We start from the raw sequence: 20182 nt of genomic DNA, 5'->3' as shown, positions 1-20182 counted from the left end.
AAAAATATTAGCTATGCAGACGACATGGTCATACTAGCTCCATCGATAAGAGCGATGAGAAAACTTCTGTCAATATGCGAAGCTTACGTTGATAGTCATGGGCTGATGTACAATGCTAAAAAGTCATCCCTGCTGATATTTAAAGCAAATACTGGTCCCACTGCCATTCCACCCATACGTCTCGGCGGGCCCAACCTGAAAATTTAAAGCGAAATCAAATATTTGGGGCATGTCATCACCGATGACCTAAATGATAAAAAAGACATAGAACGTCAAAGAAGAGTACTGAGTATGCGAGCTAACATGCTTGCCAGGAGATTCAACAAATGCAGTCCTCCGGTGAAGAAGCAACTTTTCCAAACATATTGTATGAGCTTCTACACTAGCGAGCTATGGACGACATACACACAAGGCGAGAAATTCACTCAAGCCACCATAAAGTCCTAATGTGCACTTCAATGTACAGATTTTTTATTTATTATTTTTATTTATTTCTTTATTCATTTTATTTTTATGTATTAACTTAAATGTAAAATTTTATGGCGGGCAGAGCATTGCACACACCGCTCTGTCCAGCTGAAATAAATTATTAAAACTTCCGATTTTATTGTCCGGGTTAAATCTTCCCCAAAAGAAAAACTAAACCTTTACACACACTTTTCCACAAATGATCATCTAGTCAATCAACACTATGTAAGTGCATTATATAAGCAAAATAAATACAAAACAATACAAGAACAACACGTCAACTCACCAGAGATCAAATGGGAAAATAATTCATCGACTCCAGATATTTTCATATCAGAGGGTTCGGCTCGGTAGAACTTCTAACAGGGCCTTTAAATCCTACTGATCCCTCAACATAAATATTTAAAAAATCTTTCGTTATTCTACATGTATTCAAAATGACCGACTTTTGCATCTTTATATATAAATTTTTTGATAGATCTATTATTATTGTCCATCACTACGGCGATTTCTCCATAGACAAAGACTCAATGTTTTCTATGCATGTTGCATACCGTTTATTTGAAATTTGAATTTCCGTAATTTCTGAGTTCTGACGCGTTTAGAAGTTCAATTGTTTAGGACTAATGGCAAAATAATGCTATAGTTTTCAGTTTTGAAATATCGACAAGAATTTTTCTCGTGAGTTATAGAATAATATATTATTGAAAATGACCTGTGCAATAATCGAATTTTTTTGTCAACCTTTCTTGTCGCATATTGAATTATTCATCTCTTGTTTGTTTGTATTGAATACGACTGAAAATACTTTAGATTTTGATTTAGAGCGATTGAAATTTATGAAACCGACCAACATCACTCTACAATACTTCTTCGGGGCTATACTGTGCTAGGAACTGTTTGTTTAGGGCAGCATTATACGTAGGTAGTAAATTAGACTCTGTTACAGACACTTTAGCAACTTCTAATTCGGCACAACAACACTGATGTTGATCGGAATAGTACTAATATTTTTCGTAGTTATGTATCTAGAAGTAAATAATAGATAATGTTTGAAAAGTATTGCGAATTTAATTCTATTGGTTCTCGATTTAAAACCCAAATGTTTTGTAAACATGTAAAACGTTTTATTAATTTTCGTAAATTTTTATTTTGTCATTTCAAATATTTAATCATTCAATTTGACAATCATAGGTGACGATGCCAGCAAAACCATTTGGAGATGGCTGGCTTTGTTTTATACCCCTAAATTGCACAACTACAGAATTATGTAAAACTAATTCCAGCATTCCACTCGAATCACTTCATTGCAGTGGCCAAAATTATTAGGCTCCAGTTCTATTCAGGGAATATTGGAATATCAGAAGTGAGGCAGGGCTAGACTTACAGAATGAACTTGACAATATCTCAAAAAAGTTGAAATTTCACAATGTTCTCATGTGTTGTAGGACAATGTCTTCCGAATGGGATCAGTCCTCCACTATACAGGACGAGAGCAGCACGACCCAGCGAGATGTTGGCTCCTTCCTGCACCCGCGAGACCCCAGCATCACCAACCCCTGGATGCGGCCACGGCCCCAGCATGGCACCAACCTGGCACCTTTGTTCGACGAGGAGGAAGAAGAGGCGGGAAGCAAGGAAGTCCCTTGTGCACACCTCCGCGTCTTCTTGCGCTTGAAACCAACTGAGCGAGCCGAGTCCTTGTACTCCGTGCAAAACGACAGCCGCCTGGTGTGTCGCCCACCCCCTGAAAACAACCCCAACACCAGGAACCACCGCAAGACAACTGACACCTATACCTTTACACATATCTTTTATAAAAACGAGAGCCAGGCTGCTGTATTTAACAAGATGATTAAAGACCGGCTTCGCAGGTTTATTGAGGGACATGACTTCACTCTCATGACCTACGGGGCTTCGGGTTCAGGCAAGACCTACTCCCTCATGGGCACTGATGCCCAGCCTGGCACCATCCCCCGTTGCCTGGAGTTCCTTTTTGCGCAGGTCAGCCCCTCCCAGCTGCCGAGACACAAGCCCCTGGATGACGACAGCCTACAGGAGCTGGATGACACCCAGCAGGCAAGGGAGATATCTATTATTGAGGCCATCAGCAGGAAGTGCAGAGGGCCGGAGCAGGATACCCTGGACAGCTACCGGCGCATGAGCAAAGCCCTCTCCCGAGCCAGCCGTGTCTGGCAAAAACACAATCGCCGGGACATCTATACTGAGGTCACTATCTATTTTATGCTTTTTTTATTAAGAGCTGCTCTGTTGTTACCTTTTTTGTTTAACTGAGCACAGGCGATCGAAATTTGAAGAAATCGTTGATTAGGCTGCTCTCATCTCTTCATTGATCGTCCTCGGGCGTTCTCTTTTTTTCGATTTAATAGTCGTGAGAGTTGAAAATCCCAATTCGCATAATTAGATTGTGGCAAATGGTATAATATTTTCAACAGCACGCTTTGAAAGCAGTGGATACTCATTTTTTATATGCAGCCAAAAATGTGCTAGCTCTATTTTGGAAAATTTTAGTTTTAATGTTCTTTAACTCCATGAATTCTTCCTTCTCGTTTATCGGTTAGTTTCCAAGGGAAATGTTATCCGAGAGTGGATTTCGTACCCAGTCCATAGGTTGTAGGCCATGCTTCATCAAAATAACAGTTCATTTTTTCTGCTAATAGCTCCAAGTGTTTCACTATCAAAGCCTGCACTTTTTTTCTGAATCGGCAGCCATGACATTTGGAAACAATTCATTACTACCATTGACAGCGTGGCTGATCCATAATACCAACTTAGCGCGAAAGCTTTCAATTTTGTCCGAAGACGTTAAAATATAAGAATTCCTGCCTAGCATTTTTCAGTTGAGCTCATTTAAATGAGCGAATACTCCGCAAGTTTTACCACCCATTCTTCTTTTTTAAACTCAGAAGCAAAATCTGAACCCTGGGCCTCTAAAAAAGTCTGGGACTCATTTTTTAGCTCGTAAATCCGAAATAGCACTTTTCCGCGAGAAAGCCATCGTACTTCTGTATGAACAGAAGTGACTGAAGATCTGCTCCCATTTGATTTCTTATTATCTTCACAATACCTTGAATTTTTTCCGTTGCACACCAACTGATGACCGCGGTACACCATTGTGCCTCGGCACACGCTTTGCGGAACACTGATCTACAGAACCACTTGCCGATGCGTGTATTATTGTTGGTTTTCATGCACAAAGCAAAGGATCTTGGATGACTGTTGGCGGATTGGTGCCAACGTTGGCCCAATAGGTTGGGCCAACATGTACTAGGGGCTTTGCATGAAAAAGAGGGAGAAATTACAACTGACCCATCAGCAGTCAAACTTGGTTATAACGATTACGGCAATGATATTTAGTTCAGGATTTTTTTTAAATTTTTATTTTTATTAATTTTTATTTAAGGTTATTAACAAAATCATGTGCTCTACCCGACTCACTAGACAATATCTGTTCTGTTCATACAATTGTTTACTGTTACAACGAGGTTTCTTCATTTATGTTACATGCAAATAATGCAATTTCTAAATACATTATAGTATTTTCTAAATAAATAAATCAGCGGGTCTAAAAAACCCCAAATCCAGAAATAATATATGTAATACATACAGGCCAAAGTAGGTACAGTGGGGTGTAAATTTCCTTAAATCCCTTATGCGTTGTCCACATGGTGTCAGTATTTAGTTGAGTAGTTAGTGGTAACTAAAACATCCAGTAGAAATTGAACGCGCTGGCACCGTATGGAGCCCTATAGTATTGAGTAATTAGACTATTTTAGTTGGCTGAAATAGGATTTATTGTATTTTCACATGGGAGTATCCCCTCCACCGCGGGTTCAAGTTGTTTTTGCATCAAGCTCCTCAATGGCTGAATATCTTGTCAATTATTATTGTGTTTTGTAATTTAAAGGTGTGGGTGTCCTTTGCGGAGATATACAACGAGTCCGCATTTGACCTGCTGCAGGAAGGAACCGCCTCTACTCGCCTCCGTCTTGTGCAGCCACCCAACAATCGTCCCTACTTAAAGGTTTGCCGCTTGATACACTAGTGTATAACTGGAACTATATATAATCCACCTATGTTGAAAGAGATTACCTTGTACATCCCTAATAAGTATACTAAGTGGGAGATCTCACATACTATTTAATGAGTGAGAAATTCTGCTTATCAGGTACTGCCAATCAACAGAGCGGTTCGAGTGTTTAACAATACTGCATTGACATTTTATTGACCACCTTTTGTCACAAAATAGCAGTAAAGCTGTCCCCATGACCCTTATATACACAGTGTCAGGAAACTCATAGTACAATCGAGAAACTGGTGAATCTCCATCACATTTGTAGTTGATTTAATAGTTGTGGTATAACTATTTTTTATTCCAGCTTTCGAAGTTGAATGTGTTTAGATCAAATAAAAAAAATTAATCATTTGCTGGGGGTTAATATCAGTTTAATGTCTTATGAGATGCATCGAAGGATAGATATGGCTCCAAAAGATTTTTTAACCCTTGGGACCTTCTAAGACCCAAACAGTCCCAAATGCCATGCGCGCATTATACTCTCCTAAGACCATATTTGTCCCAGAACGACCGCACATTATTAAAATGCATATATCTCTCTTCCTCTCATCTAAAAATAAATTATTTCTTTTATGTCAGAAAGAGAACGAAATAGTGCTTGTTATTGTCTTTGAAAAAATGGAAGCTTGCAGAAGGTTCGATCCGTGCAAATCAACAACGTCTCAAGGGTTAAACCATTTAGTTGCTGAAAAAAAGAAGAAAAAAAAAAATTGAAATGCTCAGATGGAATGAAAAGCTTTTTTTGGGTTCTCAATGTGATGTAGATTCACCGGTTTCCCACTTTCACTTCGAGTTTCCAGCCACCATGTGTTTCTGCTTTGTTGTGTTTACTTGTTTATGTTAATATTAATTTGTACCGTTTATGGGTTTTTTTTTTACTCTACACTTGTAATTTCTTTTAAAATTTGGTGAATAAACTGTCTTCTTGACAACATGATAAATAAGTAAATAATATATCTCTGACTACTGTAATAGCTGATGTAACTAGTGACGCATGTGTTTCAGGACCTGAGCTGGGTGTGCGTACGCAGTGGACTGGAGGCGTACGCAGTGTTAAAGCGAGGTCGCACCAATTTACACTACGCGCGTACAAACGTGAACGCCACTAGTTCCCGTTCACATTGCATCTTTACCATGAAGTTGGTTCAACTAGCCAAAGGTACTTTCATTGTATTAAGAGTTGTAGTGCAACGGTGCAGTCGGGACCATAGCCAGCGCAGGACCCGATTTGCGGCGGGAAGACATATCACTTTCAAAAAATTAACTGTCGCTGACTATTGCCATTTAGGCAATTAATTTGTTAACAATTGCTTATAAAATATATATTAAAATAGACACATGGCCCTGGAGAAACACCAATGTTCAATGGCTTTATGACCAGATCTGTATAGCCTGATACTTCCCAACCTACCTCTTTATCATTCCCTTCAACCTCACCATGTATCACAATTGGAAATGCTATAGTTCCGCTAACTCGACAGACAGGAGTAGTCTAGAAAAATAGCAGATGTTTAATTAGAATGCTTGTGCTTGCAGACGGCAAGGGCATGATCAACACCTTCCGCCTATGCGACCTAGCTGGACTGGAGCGCGCCAAGATGACAGAAAACAGCGGCGAACGCCTCAACGAGTCCAAGAAGATCAACACCTCGCTGCACATCCTGGAGCGCTGTCTCCAGGCTATCCGGGGCCTGCAAGGCGGCCAGACAAGCCTGCCACCCTACCGCGAGTCCAAGCTGACCGCTCTGCTGCAGAATCCGCTGTCCGGCAGGGAGGCCGTGGCCATGTTGGTCACTGTCAACCCACACCGCGCTAGCTACGAGGAGACTCAGCACGTGCTCAAGTTCTCCGCCTTAGCCAGGAGCATCGGTGAGCTTTTTTAGTTTTATAAATCTCTATGTGGCCTTCGTATAAAGACGAAAAATGTGTTGTTTAAAATTATTTAGTTTTTTTGTCGAATTTTCGCATTTGATCTAAGAAAATATTGATTGATTATATATAAATACATTTGTACTTAAAACTATCAATCAATAAGGAATTTGAGTCCATTTTTTAACTGTTTTTTTTTTTTTTTTATCAACATCCACATTCAAACTTATTAGGCTACAGGATTCCATTTCGGACGCAAAAAATATTATATCAAAAACCGGTGTATTTTTGTTTAAAAAGTAAGTTCAACAGGTTTTATTTTTTCGTCGCTGATTCTCGTTCTGAGTAGCCTAGATAGCGATAAATCGCCTTCGTTGGCAACACTGGTGACCGCGCGCAACACTTTTTCAAATTGGCGGAATGGCGGGTTTTTTGAAAATGGTTCACGCGGGCCACTTATAATTCGTTCTGGGGTTGGGCAGCCTTGGTCTAAATGGTATTTTGATTTAATATTGTAAAGGTTAACCTCGGGTGACCTCTGGGTCAATTACTACAAAGAATTACCACGTTTCGCAAATATTCCATGTTTTCAATGGATAATCTTGTGATGGTGTTCTTTTCCATGAAAAGATACTGGTTCTAGCTTCCCACCAAGATTTTTAGCCGTTGAAAAAACAAAGTCCGTCTGATTACAATGCTGACAAAAAAACTCAAACAGGCTGCCTTGTTAAGCAGGCCGAAGAAGATGCCGACCTACTGGTTCTACTGACAGCATTAGCACCCACCATCCCTAAACAACATCCACCTTCGTGAACCTGGGAGAGGCAAAACTGTTGAAAGGCTATATTCCGTGAAAAGTTTGATAATACCTAAAGAAGTGGCTTAGAACATTACGTTTCTACACGCGTTTAGTGGCTGTGACAAGGCAAAGACATTTTTTTATCTTTACTGACTGGACTTTTATGCACCGCAGCTAACGCAGTTGTCGTACAGAACGCACTGCAGCACCCAACTGGTTTTCGTCTTTAAGATTTTTTCTGTTTTTGTAATGGTTTCCCATTTAAGATGTCTATTTCTGATCCATTGAAAAACCTCATAAAAGAGGTGATGAAACTAATTTCTCCTTATAAATCAGTTGTAGAGGAGTCCAAAGAGCGCGCGCTGCTCGTGTCGCATGGCAACAGGCGCGTCGGGGCGGCCAGCCTGCAGGAAGAGCTAGCCACCCTGCGCGAGGAGGTGGCAGTCCTGCGCCGTGAGCTGGAACTGTCGATTGCGAGCTGCCGGGCCCTGCAGCAGACGACCGAGCTGCAGGAGGAGGAGGTGGCGGCCCTGCAGCAGGCGCTCCAGGATGCCGAGCTGGACTGCCAGTACCGTGAGCAGAAAGTGCGCATCGAGACTGCTGACAAGTTCACCGTCATCCTGGACAAGAGCCACCAGGACTGGACGGAACGACTTCAGCAAGACAAGTCCATCTTGGAGCAGCAGCACGCATTGGCGGTGAGCTGTTTGGTCTTTGTGTGCTGGAATTATAGATAATAGAAAAAAGGGTGAAGTGCCATAGAAACATGCTGACTGTCATCGAGCTACGACCAAACCGCGTGGGCTATCAAAGCGGTGCATTTGGTATGTAGGTAGAAACAAAGGGGTTCCTCTATGTGCACTGGTGGTCCGTGACTTTTCAGTGAGCTAGAGTGGTAAGATTGAAATTGATTGTTGTAGCTGAAAATAATATATATATACACGGTGTCCGGAAACTCGTAGTACAAGCGGGAAACTGGAGAATCTACACCACATGGGGAACTCAAAAAAACATAAAGTTTTTTGATTTGAGCATTTTCAAAAAAAAAAAAAAAAAACCAAAAAAAATAATTTTTTGGCTATTTTAGGGTTAAAGTTTTTTCTGGTGTTTAGGGTTGAATAACAGATGTTTTAACCCTGCAGAGCAGAAATATTTTATGATTACACCGGGTTAAATGAAGGGTGATTTCAAAATAATGCTTCAAATCCGAGTTTCTTCATTTGTTTTACTTTCAAATAGTTTTAATTAGTTGAGTACTTTGATCTTAAGTAATAATTTATAAGAATTTGATTAAAAAAAAAAAAAAAAAAAAATCAACTTCAAACTCGATTTACTCGATAACGAAAGCTCAAATAAAAAAAATATATACTACAAAATCGACTCCAAATGTGATGTAGATTCACCAGTTTCCCGCTTGTACTACGAGTTTCCGGACACCCTGTATATATATATATACGACGGAACGTTTTTATCTTCGCGGAATGGGGGGTAAGGAGTGGAAATAAAAATCCAAATTTATTTTTCCTTTTCAATAAATTCACCAGCTCCCTAATACATTTTTCGGATCTTTCAATTAACTTATTTATGCCTTCGAAAAAAAAAGATTTGTCTTTGTCTAAAAAATACGCCGAAACTGCATCCTTCACTTCTTCATCACTTGAAAACTTTTTCCCACAAAGTTCTTTTTTCAAGTTTGGAAAAGTGTAATAATCACCAGGTCAGGACTGTAGGGTGGATGTGGCAAAATTTCGAAGATCTTCGCAGGGCAGCCATCGCAACACGGCTCTTGTGAACAGGCGCAGAAGGAGGACATCTTTGGTCAATTTTCCCCTTCTTTTCTCCTTGATGGCTTCCTTTAATTGCTCTAGAATTGAAGCGTAGTAAACTCCGGTTATGGATACACCTTTATCTTTGTAATCGATCAACAGGATTCCTTTTGAGTCACAAAAGACTGTCGCCATGATTTTCCCACCCAATTGTGACACCTTAAACTTCTTGGGTGGTGGTGTGCCTTTCTTGTGCCACTGCATAGAGTCCTGTTTAGACTCAGGTTCATAATGATGAACCCAAGTTTCCACACCAGTAACAATATGCGCCAGCACTCCATCTTTGTATTCCCTACAGAGGTCCAAAAATGCACGAGAACACTCCACGCGCTGTTGTTTTTAAGGCGGCGTGAGCATTCTCGGCACCCATTATGCGCTGACTTTAGTCATGCCAAGATGGTCGTGAAGAATTTTGAAAATGGTTGTATCTGACACTCCAACCATTTCTGCGAGCTGTTTCTTCTTTAGTCGGGCATCTTCTATTATTAATATTTCCACTTCTTGAATAATTTCCAGAGTGGTCACCTCGATAGGCCTTCCTGGCCATGGGTCATCTTCAAGCGACTTCCTGCCTTGTTTAAAGAGGGTATGCCACTTGTAAACCATAGTTTTACTTGGACAAGAGTCCCCGTAAACGGATGACATCTCTTCCAGTATGATCTGAACTGATTTTCCTTGCTTGGTAAGGATTTTTATAACAGTGCGGAACTCGATTTTCTCCATATTTACAATTCTCCCCTTGATTGACTTGTTTGGTCGACGATAGCTCAAAGACTAATGACCTAATTACGATAAAACCCGGTATTTATACTAATAATGAGTTGCTCAATTAGAACCTAATTCAGGGACACCCTCACTAATCACCTACCTACCTACCATTCCGTAAACTTAATGATGCCCCCTCCTATATTTTAATTTTTTTCAAAATTTCACTTTATTGAAGATTTTCAGGATTCTTTAAATTGGGGGAGCGCTGCGTAACTAAACTGAAAATCTTCATACAACAAATTGATATTTTGAAAAATATTTTTTTATCTACAACATCATTAATGTTGTATTTTTCAACCTTGTTTTCGATGTTAGCGAGACTTATGTGCGTGTGGTTTCATACTTATACATAATGGTTCATGGCCCAACTTCCTTGTTTCTATTATCTATATTATTATTGAAATACGCTGGAAGTGTGATTTCTGTAGATAGCTAACTAACCACCAGGCCGTTACCTTGAAGGGGTTGGCAGAGAAGTTGAACTGCCACACCGTATCACCTTGGCACATGCTCCTTGGTACACTCTTACACACTCTTCTGTTATCCTATATTATATGACTCTTGACATGACCCAACTCAAATTGTTTCACGATGGCCTCGTCATTGGTTCCCGATGGGTTTGAAATATTATGCACTTATGACAGAGCAAGGATTTGAAACATGTTCCAATCCACTTGGGGTGTTGTCGCCGCGTTAATTGTAAAATACCTTTTGCTCTGTAACGACCCTGCGATGAAATCATTGTGTAGTTCATGATTATCTCAAGTGACGTCTGCTGGGAGATAATCAATGTTATGCAGTACCTGTGATCTCATGCCAACCGTTTTTATTATACCAGTCAATTATCCGATTGTGGGGCCCCGCTTAGGTGCATTATAGATTTTTTGCGATAAGAATGCTTCCTTCTGTATTACTCCCTTTGGTGTGTGGCATGCAACCTTGCGTCGGGATCACAGGAATTCAAGGTAGAGAGGAGAACGAAGTCCTTTTCTTTGGCCTGTTGGGTGGCGCAAAAAGACCATGTCATCTTACACAAATATTTGATTTTTTAATTTTTTTTTTTATTATCAATATAAAGTTTCTTTTACAGGTTTTTTTTTTCGATGTCTGTCTCACTAGGATAAACCTGTGTCGAGACAGACGTATTTGATACATTAAAAATGTTTACATATTTTTTGATACATTAAATATTTCACTACATTAAATGACATTGTGAAAAAGATAGAAAATAATAAATAATAATAATAAATGATACATTTGTTAATCAGCATCTAGTTGGAGTACATGCTTATGTAGGGATTTTTATAAAAAAATTTATCATGGATCTGTCTTGGCTGATGATCCAAGATTTGATGTCTGTTTTATATTTCAGAAAAAATTCGTTCAGTCTAATGGCTAGTGGGAGAGCATTATATAGCCTTGTTGCAAAATATCTAAAATTTCTCTGGCCAAAAGTTGTTTTAGCGAAAGGGATTTGTAAGAAATTATGTCCTTTTGTTCTAGTATCACGAGCAGTTTGGATATTGTCAAAAGTAGTTTTGTGTTTGAAGAGGTATGTTAGTATGTTTTTGGCATAAAGTTGCCTAATGTCCATAACACAGATTTTCCTAAAGATTTCATCCGAACTGCTTGTGATTGGTAGTTTGAGGATAATCTTTATTATAAGTTTCTGAGCTTTAGATATTGGATCAATGGCGGCAGCGTTTGCTCCTCCCCATGCTATGATACCATACTCTATTAAAGATTGACAAAGTGCATAGTAGATTGTTTTGAGCTGGCTTAGGTTGAGTTTGTCTAAAAAAATAAATGAATTTTCTAAGTTTGTTTGCTGTAGAGGTTATATGTTCTTTCCACTTTAAATTGCTATCAAAAATAATACCTAAGTATTTAATTTTAGTTACCTGTTCTAAATAAGGGCAATCACATATTATCGGATTTGTCAGGTTGCAAGCACAAATTTTAATTTGACTTTCTGGGTTTCTTAAGGAAGGATTAATACTAAATTCAATGTATTTAGTTTTGGTCACATTCATTGTTAGTGTATTATTGTTTAACCATCTTTTAACCACAGTTATGCCCCTGTTAGCTTTTATGTATACATCATTCCAATTGCTTGATTTGAAGAGGAGAATCGTATCATCAGCGAAACTTACAATTTTGGCATCTATTTGAAGATGACATAATTCATTTATGTATATTAAGAACAGGGTAGGACCTAAAACACTTCCTTGAGGCACGCCGTAGCTAATTGGTAATTGATTGCTATTGCAGTTGTTGATTTTCACACTTTGCTTTCGGTTTGACAGGTAATCGCTAATAATAGTAAGTTCATCACCATTTATACCAATATTAGATAGTTTTTGTAAAAGTTTAGAGTGAGAGATAGTATCGAATGCTTTGCACAGGTCTAAGAATATTGATATGCATTTTGATCCCTTGTCTAAGTTTTCATTTAGAAAATCGGTAACTGTTGCCAGGGCTTCGGAGGTGCCTTTATTTTTCGTGAATCCAAACTGGTTGAGTGATAGTATGTTATTTTGTTCAAGGTATTCAATTAGTTGATTATTAATAGTTTTTTCAAAGACTTTAGATAGTGAATTTAGTAATGTAATTGGACGATAGTTCGTTATGTCCGCTCTAGAGCCTCCTTTATGTATTGGGATTATGATTCCGTGTTTTAGGTTGTCGGGGAATCGGCCTTTTAGGATGCTTAGGTTAATAAGATTTGTTAAGGGAGTGGTTATTTCTGATACAAGTTTTTTTAAGGCAATATTTGATATATCGTCCAAGCCAGTTGAAGACGAGTTTTTTAATGAGTTTATGATCAATCTAGTATCTTCATTTGAAATTTGTTTTAGACTAAAATGCAAGTTGTTGGGCAAATTTGTATTACAGCTTAGTGAACTGGAGTTGGTATGGTTTACATCGATATTTTTTGCGAGTTGTTCACCTATTTTTGAGAAGTATTTATTTGCATGATTAACAATAATATCGGGATTACTAGAAAAACTATATATTTTATCATTTACTTTTAGTTGTTTTAAGTCATTCGTAGGATTAGGTTGAGAGTGGGTGGCTTCTTTAAGTGTTTTCCAAAGTTTTTTAGGATCATTATTACAGTTTTCTATTTTCTGTTTGTAATATATCTCTTTAGCCTTTCTTATTATTTGGGTACAAATGTTTCTATATCTTTTATAAAAGTTTCGAAGTTGTATATCATAAGGATTGTTAATAACGTTTTTGTGGAGTTTGTTACGTTTACGGATAGATTTAATAATAGTGTGGTTAATCCATGGCTTAATTGGTAAAATATTATTTGGTATATGTTTTATAATTATGTTTGTATGTTCGTTAATGGTAGTCTGTAAGTAATTGATAAAGTACGTCCAGGCGTCTTCTGGATTTATAATGTTAAGTAATTCTGACCATGATTTACTCATCAAAGATTGACGAACACAATCATAATTGATTTGAATGATTTTTTTCTTATTTGTTGTGTTTTTATGTTTGTCTTTTCTGTTGCATGTTTGTATGGAAAGAATAGTGGTGTAGTGGTCGGTAAGTGTAGATTCATATACAATAGATATTACTGGGCAGTTGGATTTGACCATGATGTTGTCGATGCATGAAATGGAGTCTAATGTAGCACGTGTGGGAGTGTTTATGGTGCTTTGGAATCCATGGTAAGTGAGCGTATTTAAGTATTCTTGGCACTGAGGATGTTCGTTTGTGGGCAGAATATTTATGTTGAGGTCACCAGCAATAATACAATTTTTAATATTACATAATTCAGTTAAACAGTTATTAATTGATTTTAGGAATGGTGAAATATTATAAGAGGATGGAGAACGGTATATTGCTAAGATACATGTGTCATTTTTTAGAGTTATTTGCAAACAGTTTGCACCGCTGACTTGGATTTCCTTGACAGATAAACCAATCAGGTCAGTTCTGGTATAGACAACAACTCCATCATTTTGTTTAGTATGTATTGAAGTGCTGTAGTGATCATACCCTTTCAAAATTTTAGGAGCATAATTTTTTGGTATCCAGCATTCAGTAAGAATAATTATATGAAAAGAGGTTCCAATATTATCAAGTTGTAGCAAGAATTCGTCAAAATTCTTGGAAATTGATCTAATATTTTGCTGTAAGATTTGAAGAGAGGATGAGTGTGTTTGTAGTACATTTTTACAGAATTTAGGATTTGACGTCCTATAATTGGTAATACATTCCATTTTTAATAATATCCATTACAGTAAGGGTTTTCTCTAGAATTAAAAATCTACAATACCATTTTTTTAATGTCACTTTCATGTTTGACTTGAATGATTTTTTCCCCCGGACCCTTACGAACGAGTAATTTATTGGCTTTAAACCACACAAATTCGAATTTTGTTTCTTTAGCCTTTTGTTTTGCTTTCCACAGCAATTCCTTATAGTAAGGCGTAAGCACTTCACTAATATAAATAGGTGATTTTGGGTTAAGTATTTTGGCTGTATTTTTGAAAGATAAGACCATATCTCTCGTTTTCTGGTTGTAGAAATTTACTTGTGTATCTTTTTGTAGGTCTTGTAGTACTTTAAAATTTGATAACAGATCTTCATATTGACTACTTATAAATTCGTTGCTTCTCTTCAGTTCCTTAATTTCGTCTTCGAACATTTTTTTAAGTTCAGTGACCTTTTGGTCAAAATGTTTGGTCAGACGAATAAAGAGCATATCATCATCGTCGGTATTTGCAGCCGAGGATGTAGACGGTGATCCTGGTCTGATTAGGCATTTTGGGCATTTCCAAGAAGTTTTATTTTTTTCTGCCATTTTTTTGTATTTGGAATCAGAGATATTGAGGCAATTATTGTGAAATGTTATTTTGCACTTGGTACACGTGAACATATACTCATCTTTATTTAATGGGTTGAGGCAACCTTCACAGTTAAACATTGTGGTTAATAATCCTCAACGCCTAAAAAATAGTTTTCCGCAAAATTTTAGCACGAAGCGATCTCACTTTTGACCAATAGCGAGATAGGTATATTGTTTTGAATTTTGTTTAATGTCAAAGTAATTATGGACACTGATAATATGATCCTAAATTTCACTTAGATACAATCTTAAAACTTAAATAGGTGTTAACTTTTCACTTATCAATATGGGTAGCCACAGAGTAATTTTTAGACCGTTAGGTTTCACCGTTTTACACACGATTGCAGTTTTAGTTTCACTATTTTATCACTTGACTATTTCGATTTTTTTATACTTAATTTGTTTATCACATTTATATAAGCAGCGCGAAACGCAGTGATGACACTGTGAGTAGAGTTTGACACTTTTTTGGTTTTATTACAATGATTTTGGTGATGTTTTTTAGATTTTTATGTAGAGCGTTTGACAGTCGACTTGTAGGTAGGTAGGCTAGTTGTTGTTGACACTTTCGAAATACTAGCATAAATAACTATTTTTATACCAGAATTTCAATCTCTCTCGAGCTCAGAACTTCTGCTTCTTATATGATTGAGCAAATTGCTGAAATGTGCAGTTCAATTCACTCGTAGTGGGAGTCGCCTGCTGCCTGAATACAATGATTGGACAATTTTGTATATTTTTTATTAATGATACAGTATGTATTTCTAAGTCTAAAAAATATATAGATTAGTTTTCTCATTATATCTACTGTGGAGTTTATTTACTATTTATTTACTTTTCCATTTGATGTTATTTTCTATAATTATTCCAAGATGTTTTATTTTTTCTTTACTACTAATGTGTATGCAGTTTGAGTTACAGGGTGTGTTTATAAGCACGCAATTTCTTTTGTGAATTTTTATGTTTACATTTATATTTGAGATATTCCCTGTTTGGCTATTTGGTAGGAAATGCGTCTTTTCAGCATTTAGTAATAATAAGTTTTCGTCGAACCATAGTTTTACGGTATTTATTGCATTATTAGCTGACACTTCGACCTCTTTCTTATATTCTATTTGAATCACCTATAATGATGCAATTAAAATTGTTCTTGTTACGGAGATTTTTTTTTAAATTCTTCTATAAATAATAGTCCAGTCAAATAAAATTGAGATTTAGTATTTTTATTTAAATCTGAAATACATTTTGTACATATAAACCACAGGCGGGTCTCCTGCAACAAAACGTTTTCAAAACATTCGGGTGTAGCCATAGATTAATTCCTGCATTTCACTAAATTGTTATTTATATCTGTCTGTAAAAACTGTCAACTTAGTCTGCCATAATGCGGGGAGATTCCTAGCATGCGGGTGAAAAAATACTCTAAAATATGTTTTGTGATTTTCACATCCTAAAGTATTATCGTGATGTTATTTTTGCAGTAGGGATTTTAGGAATTGAAGCTTCCTCCTTCTGTCAATGTTTCGGACAGCATTATAAAATAAATCACGATAAAAAGAATATAGATCTTATTACACTTACACTGATGTTATTTATTTTGTATGAAATGTTGAATAGTTATTTAGTATATTGTTTATTGCAGATTCGGCGCTGGGAATCTTGTGTGGAGCGTTTGCAGGAAGATCTGGCCACTGAGGAGGATGATAACATGAAGACCCAGGTAACTAACAGAACCCGCCTTCTAGCTTATTCTTTCTGTGCCATCTCTAACTCTAATTGTAACTTCTCTCACTCTCTGTCTCCAGGAAGAAAATCAAAGGTTAAGGGAACAGCTGGCTGATGCCTTGGCAAGAATCCGACTAGAGGGTGAGTACGTCACTTTGATGATGATTTTTATGGCCGTGAAACCTGATTCTAATCTCTATCTCTGTTCTGCGTATTTAAGCAAGGTATAGGCAGGTATGGTTTTTTTTAAAAATATTTTCCAAGATATAGCAATTTCAACAAATTAAAGAAATTCACGAGGACCTTAATTTTCGCCCGGAGTCAGCATAGCGCCAGTGCCAAAAATACCCGGCCGAAATGTGTTAATAAGGATCATACAATTTTCCTTATAAATGACTTTTTCATAAAATATGTGAAATTAGTTTTTTTTTTTAAATGTGAATATACCACCTTCTTTCACCAGATGCAATAAGATATTATACTGATACTCGCATGTATCCTGAAATTATAAAACCACATTTGCCTAAGGTAGAAAGCTTTTGAAATTGGCAATTTAGGATGTGGCATCGTCTGCTGTAGGTCCATTGTTATATATACTGTATTCTCTGATGCTTGCGCTGACATTCTTGTTCTTCATGCTTTTCTATGTGTCCAGATCACTTTTTCGTTTTCTTGAATTAGAAATGTCTATGAGAAAATAACTTTTTCTCATAATTTCATATTTCCTGATTAATCTTCAATACTAATATGTATACAATATTAATATTATCAAAGATATCAAGTTCTGAGTTTCCCAGTCTTTTGAATTTTAAGTTTTAAGTGGTAAGTCTGATATCATTCCTGGGGTTTTCACATGCAACGTCTACATCATTTTCGAGCTGACATTCGTTGAGGTTAGGATTTACGGATAACTCCCAAATTTCGTTTACGGACACAATATTTTTTTTTCCCTCAGAAATAAATCCACCGTTTCTTTTACCTCTGGAGGACATTCTTTTATAATTTTAGTCTTAAATCAGAATAAAAAGCTTTTTTTCTATAGGTACAGCAAGTTGACCTTTGTCCTTTGACCATGTATCCTACATAACACCTATATCTTTATAAAACTATATTTTTTCCCAAAATTGTTATGAGATGTCTTACTGACAGCCCTGTTTCAATAGAGCTAACTCTTAGTTCTCAGCAAATTCAACCAAATTCAATATTGAAGGTAACAATAACCTCAATACTAAACTACTGTACGGATTGAAAATAAAAATGCTATTGTACCTATGTATACCAGATGTTATTCTTGTTTAATTTTCAACATAATTTCTCAGTAATTATTCTGTTTAACATAATACTGTTTCGCTCCTGTGAACCACTGTAAACATAAATCATGTATATTGTAAAAGCCTTTTACGGCGTCTAAATAAATAAATAAATAAATAAATATATCCACCCAAATTAATTTACCACTTATTGAATTGTTAATGAAGGCATTAAAATCCCACAACGCCTTCCATTTAGAAATGCAAAATAGTGTAACATAACCCTTTATGATATTGCAATATACATACTGAGATCTATTGCATTTCTGACAGTGTAAGTGAGATTATATGATGGATGAGTATATAATACCTTCGTCCGTGCAAAAAACAGATTTTTTCAAAAGTTGTTGCATTACCTGTTCATCGACTCATGTCTTCAATTTCTAATTTTGTGGAAAGAAAAAACAAAATCGCAAATCAGTATGTATATATTGTATACACATTTCGAAGGAAAAAAGTATCATCTGAGTTTATTTGGGCCATTTTTCAATTTTAAATAACTAATGTCCAAATCGGCCTCTGGTAGCGATCGATTAAGTAAAAGTGTATAAAAACTGCAAGCTTTTTAATGATTAATGCATTAATACGATGCATAGAGGAACAATCCATGTGATATATTTTGTGAGTTTTGTACGAAATTCAGGACTAGGAGAAATAAATGACTCACGTAGGAAAATGATTATTTGAGTAACGATTTCACTGTATTGATATTATTTCTTTTTGTAGGTTTTATTTATGAATGTTTTATTGAAAATATTACATTTTGTTTTTCTTATCATCAGAAAATCGTCAGAAGCCGACAGTAGACTGCAACTGGTCCACCATAGAAGGAAATATAACACTGAATATAAGTGGTGATTCTCTGAGTGGCATTGTTCCCCTAGAGCTGAGTGCGGCGGCCCCCCAAGAGGACGGTGGCCTCACTGTGGAAGAGGACCCTGCGGTGACACCGGTCATCCCACCCAAAGTGATTGAGATCACCTCCAAGGATCACCTCGAAGAGCCTAAGCAGAAAGAGGTGAATTCATCCACCCTCGAAGATCACCTCACTGAGCCTCCTGAGGTTGAGGTCTTAACCGAGGTGGACTTACCCACCTTTGAAGATCAACCCACGATGTGTTCTGAGATAAAGGAATTATCTAAGGTGGACTCACCCACCTCCGAAGATCAATTCACGGGATGTCCTCACGTGAAGGAATTAGCCAAGGTAGTCTCTCCCACTACCGAAGAACAACTCGCAGGGTGTCCTCAGGTGGAGGAATTAGCCAAGGTGGTCTCACTCATATCTGAAGATCATCGCATAGGGTGTCCTCAGGTGGAAGTCCCCCCTGTGAAGGAGATCACTCCTACCTACGAGGATCACCTTACAGGGCCTCTCCAGGGGGAGCTGATGGCACCCCCCATGCAGAGGTACCGGGTGGATGCTGGAGCGCCATTGGTGGAATGCTACTTCACAGACAAGAAGCAAAAACCTGAAATTCTGGATAAAGAGAATATGTAAGTACTTTATGGTTGCCCTATATATATATATATATATACATATTGGAACGGTAGCGCAGTCCCTTGTATTACTCCGACTAGTCCTTCTTTATCGGCTGTGCCAAACACTTTCGTGACTCTCGTGAAGCATGTGTAAAAGCTTCACGAAAACATGATTGTTTTACCTTTGCTTATCTATATAATACTTTTGCACCTAGCATCCTCAGTACTAACCCGATTTTCTGCCAAAATAACTAATAGAAATATTCTATTCCTCAGCGGCAGCGCCCGGCGGAAGTTGTTCTCCCGCCACCGCCTGGACATGTTGGCCGCGGAGCCCGTGGCCCCACTTGCCTCCCTGCAGCCCCGGGCCCTTCAGCTGGAGTGGGGTCTGGACGCGGCCCTCCCCAAGGACTCCCCGGACCCTATCAGACCTCCCCCAGTGCTTCGACCCTACTCAACCCGCTCCAAGAAATGAATTACTGCTATTTTTTTAAAGACGAGTGACCTATTTGTCAACACATTCATTGTTTATTTGTTTATGATGTGGCTGATTGTAAATATAAGTGTGTCCCTAATCAGAATGTTTGTAAATATTATAATAGATTTGTTTTAATAATTTACACTGACTTGTTATTTATGTTTTGTTTCGATCGGGTATAGTTTTTATGTATTATTATTAGCATACATCGATATAGAATATATTCCCAATAATATGTAATAACATGACGAGTGCAATGTACTTCGAGGATAAGCTGCAATACAGGCGTGAATGCATTATGGCGCAGTCAACATTAGTTTCTAACTTACACAGTGATGGCTTAGCCCTACGCAGCGAAGGAGCATCGCACTCCCTGAATTTCTGCTAATAACGTACTAAATTTCTGACACTGTTACATATGAGATTTGTAACAAGGTGTGTGTGCATCACTTTATTTACATCGCATCTATGGTCTTGGTGTGTGGGACCTTTAA

General features: G+C 37.4%; 1 protein-coding gene across 1 annotated transcript; it reads left to right on the top strand.

The window, feature by feature from the left end:
• The first annotated feature begins 1023 nt into the window (after nt 1-1023).
• Nucleotides 1024-19784, top strand: LOC149421871 (uncharacterized). The gene is made up of 10 exons (XM_089634320.1): nt 1024-1149; nt 1917-2697; nt 4397-4513; nt 5570-5723; nt 6101-6433; nt 7569-7930; nt 16336-16413; nt 16499-16559; nt 18511-19225; nt 19487-19784. The coding sequence occupies exons 2-10, from the start codon at nt 1921-1923 to the stop codon at nt 19683-19685; spliced, it is 2796 nt and encodes a 931-aa protein (XP_089490446.1). The 5' UTR covers nt 1024-1149; nt 1917-1920; the 3' UTR covers nt 19686-19784.
• Nucleotides 19785-20182: the final 398 nt, after the last annotated feature.

This window comes from Hesperophylax consimilis, chromosome 8, assembly GCF_061612785.1.
Source record: "Hesperophylax consimilis isolate HC1 chromosome 8, BYU_Hcon_1.0, whole genome shotgun sequence".
Lineage (NCBI taxonomy): Eukaryota > Metazoa > Arthropoda > Insecta > Trichoptera > Limnephilidae > Hesperophylax > Hesperophylax consimilis.
Note: the sequence above shows the minus strand (reverse complement) of the source record. Positions and strands in the feature narration are given on the sequence as shown.